A 3,925-nucleotide genomic window follows, 5' to 3' on the forward strand; every position below is an offset into this window, starting at 1 on the left:
TTTTTTTTTTGCTTTAATTTTTCTTCTGTCTTTTTGTTCTTCTCCTACAGAAACTGACTCCAAAGTTATAGAACTTTTGAAAGCTTCATTTGGTATCAGTTTATTTTTATTTTTATATATTTCATATTTTTATTTTTGGTTCAGCAAATAAAAGTATTTCATTCAATATAGTGGCTCCAAACATACAATCAAACCAAAATGCCAAATCAACACAATGCTCTCATTCATACAAACTCTGACAGCTGAGTTCATTAATTATAGACACATAAATCATGCAAAATGTATTAAATTAAACTTAAATTTTAATTTACTTCAACTCCATTCCCACATAAGACCAGCCTGATTCTAACTCTCGCTTTCTGGGATCGTTTCCCCCCAGACTGTTATCGCTACCAGAAGGTGGCATCCAGCAGCCTCATGGCTCTCCATGGCCCAGACACACAGCGCTCCTCCTGCCTGTGGCACCTCCAGGCTGCCCCCGGCTCCCAGCTGGAGCTCCACATGGAGTGGCTGCTGCCAGAGTGCCGGGACAGGCTGGTGGTGTACGACGCCCTCACCCCCAGTGATACTCACCTCATTACATCGTGAGCTTCATCCAAAGAATTATACCATATTGTTGACCAGCTGTATGGAAACAGACACCACGACTGTAGTCATTACATTATTGTAAGGGATAAAAAAAAAAGAACTGCCCATTTTATTCATTAAACACTGTCTCTTTGTCCATCTTTCCCTCTGTCCTGCCAGTGTGTATGGCTGCAGCAGACATGAGCGTGTTGTGCGTGTTCTTTCATCAGGCGAGTGGATGACAGTGGTTTGGAAACAGGGTCTGTATAACTACAAGGACCCCTTTTCTCTGGCTGCACAGGTCTGGGACCATCAAGGTAAGACCAACTGAAAACATGGGCCTTCTTTTTCAAATTTGGAAAGGTCACACATAGACTGAAAGCGAGACAAGATGAGGAACCATGCAAGACTGAGCATCTAAAGCAATGCTAGTGGCTATGAGAGGCTGTTCTGAGACACATTTGTGCGTTGAGCTAAATTCTACCATGGCAACATGACCACGACGATAATACTAACATGCCAGTGTTCAGCGGGTGTAATGGTCACATTGTTCACTCTTTAGCATGTTGACATGCTAATATTTGCTTATTAGTACAAAACAAAAAGTGAAGCTGGGTCTGATGAGAAGGCCACTAATTTTGCAGGTGTCTGGTCATAAATCTATGTGTCAGACAAAGTGAAATTCTTACTTGATAATGAGGCTAGAGGAAAGGAACCACCAACTCCTCCTAAGAGATTCATGGTGATCCCTCAAATAGTTTGACTTAGAGGAAAAGTCAGGGGAGACAGTGTCTGGGAAATCTTAAACATGTGTACAAAGGGCCCAGTGGTTGTTCATTATTCTTCTGTACAAAGGGCCCAGTGGTTGTTCAGATGTGTCAGTATGGCATTATTTATGCCTCCATAGAAATTCTGCCAAAAATACAGTCTCTGCAAGAATCCCCAATATAGACTATGTAATATCCTTTTGGACCTGATCAGACCAGTTTGTGTCAAAACCTGTAGGATCTGCTCTCAGTAGCAGGTTCCAGGCCTGGATACCAAAGTATTTAAAAAGACCTTTTTCCTCTGACTTTTCATGTTTTGTAGCTGAAAGTCACTGATGCCCAGTGTAAAATGTACAGTGTTTGTATTGTTCAAATAATTCTTTCTCTCCCAGAGTGTAACTCCACAATAGAACTGAGAGCAGTATTAGGAGTGCAGGGGACACTGAGCACGCCTTTCTTCCCCAGCTACTACCCTCCTGACACCAACTGTACCTGGAGCTTTATTGTAAGACACCTGTATCTTCCACTTCCTGGCTTAATAAATGACTAATTTGTTAATTGCATAACTTTTATAGGAGTTGAGGTGTTTACACTGTATTTTTGTATTTACTGTCCTGAGTGTGTGTTCAGATGCCCAGTGCAGAGATGGGCTTGTCTCTGGAGTTTGAAGGCTATGAGCTGAGCAGAGCCAGCTACAACCAGGCCTGTACCCAGGGACAGTGGATCATCCAGAACCGCAGGTAGAGTCTGGCTGCTCTGTGGAGAAAACCCAGCTGTGACGGTCAGATTAATCTGCAGCATGAATGGATCCGACACCATTTATCAAACATGTTTGACTCAGTCCAGTCTTATTACTTGTTGAACAGCACTGGCTGTACTGGCCAATGAGAGTTTAGCTAAAGAGGCAGAAAATAAATGCAAAGCAGATTACAAGCCACAATATACATTTTACAGTAGTATAAATTCTCAGCTCATATACACATAACTGGAGTTACTGTCATGAAGCTCACAGAGACTTTCATTTGTGACTTCGTGAAGGGTTTTATTTGAACATCCATTCGGAGCACTGCTTCAACAACTCACTAACATGGGCTTGTTCACGTACCTTGCTATTCAAGCATATACCAGTCCACAGTGACACCCTGTGGGCCTACACAATCATTACAGCTAAATATCATCACAGTTACCATTTATTTTCAGACTGTGTGGTACCAGGAGCCTGCAGTCATACAGCGAACGCCTCTTCCTGCTCTCCACGACGGTCACTGTTGTCATGACATCCGAGGTGCCGATCACAGGGCCGGGCCTTCGGTTCCACTACAGCGTCTTCAACCTATCAGATCGTAAGTTGTGGATGCAGGAGAGACACAAATATGGATAAATGGTTTGCGAAGTTAAGCTTTTGCTGCGTTTTATTTACGTTTATAGTTTTTGACTTGTGTGTGTTTTATAGCTTGTCCAGGCAAGTTTCTGTGCACTGTTATTGGCCTGTGTGTTCCTGCCTGTGATGGACTCAAGGACTGTCCCAACGGACTTGACGAGAGGAACTGTGGTACTGTATATATTTTATGTTTTAAATTCATGAATCCAGACACACTTTGTTATTCCTGGTGAAACAGGAAATTGGTACATGGCACAGGGCGGGTTGGACTCGTCAGTGTGCCGGTGCTCACGTAACAACATAAAAATAAAAACCAGAGCAGATTCTCTCTTGAACTTTTGGATCTACCAGGTTGCCAAAACACATCATTAAATAAAATATATGGTGATGTAGTTTGCATGCTTTGCTAAACAGGTAGTGTGGAGAGTTGTCTGTAGCTTGAAAATCCATCTTTTCCAGTGTATTGTCTCCAGTTTCCCCCGTCGAATATAATCAGATGTGTCAACATGTTTTGGATCTATTTATCCATTCATCTGTCCAAGACATTCATGTTTCAAATTTGTTTCAAACTGTGAGTGTGAAGCAGACTAATCCTGTTAATGCTGCACTTCTACGGTGACTTTCTGGTTTTATACAATAATCTAAATATTAGGCAGCTAAGTTCATATGACTTGGTGTGATTAAACATGTGGATGCATGTGCAAGCTGATACATTTCCTTGTGTGTTTCAGTGTGTGCAGCTCAGTATCAGTGTCCAGAGGACAGTCAGTGTGTGGACTACTACAAGGTGTGTGATGAACACCCAGACTGCCCTGAAGCCACAGACGAGATGAACTGTACCACTGGTAACACACACATGCTTCTACTACACAGAATATTTAATAGCAGTCTTGGGACTCATGGGTAAAGCTACGCTACCTACCAAATATGAAAAACGCTAACCCATCACTTCCATGACATTTGCAACCAAGGCCTGATACTAAACTTAATCCTATTGTTCAGAGACTTTAACAGCCACAAAGTAGAACATTAGATGTACAATATGTGTGTCTGCGCGTGTGTGCACAGGCGTGCCCTGTACAGATATGACCTACGTGTGCGCTGATGGAACGTGTCTGAAGAAGCCAAACCCAGAGTGTGACTCTGTTGCCGACTGCCCTGACGCCTCAGATGAAAAACAGTGTGGTGAGAAAACACACACACACACACA

The 3,925-nt window shown here is 42.6% G+C and overlaps 1 protein-coding gene across 1 annotated transcript in view; it reads left to right on the forward strand.

The window, feature by feature from the left end:
* Positions 1-50: 50 nt before the first annotated feature.
* The window catches only part of tmprss6 (transmembrane serine protease 6), a gene marked incomplete at its 5' end in the record, with an annotated part of 9,785 nt that continues 5,910 nt past the window's right edge, over positions 51-3,925 (forward strand). Inside the window, 9 exons of the mRNA XM_020625563.1 lie at positions 51-92; positions 380-584; positions 748-884; positions 1,727-1,839; positions 1,965-2,074; positions 2,535-2,677; positions 2,788-2,886; positions 3,447-3,560; positions 3,784-3,900. Of these exons, the coding sequence (XP_020481219.1) occupies positions 51-92; positions 380-584; positions 748-884; positions 1,727-1,839; positions 1,965-2,074; positions 2,535-2,677; positions 2,788-2,886; positions 3,447-3,560; positions 3,784-3,900 (1,080 nt within the window). The remainder of the gene's footprint in view (positions 93-379; positions 585-747; positions 885-1,726; positions 1,840-1,964; positions 2,075-2,534; positions 2,678-2,787; positions 2,887-3,446; positions 3,561-3,783; positions 3,901-3,925) is intronic.

This window comes from Monopterus albus, unplaced genomic scaffold (assembly GCF_001952655.1).
Source record: "Monopterus albus unplaced genomic scaffold, M_albus_1.0 scaffold359.1, whole genome shotgun sequence".
In the NCBI taxonomy this organism is placed as follows: domain Eukaryota; kingdom Metazoa; phylum Chordata; class Actinopteri; order Synbranchiformes; family Synbranchidae; genus Monopterus; species Monopterus albus.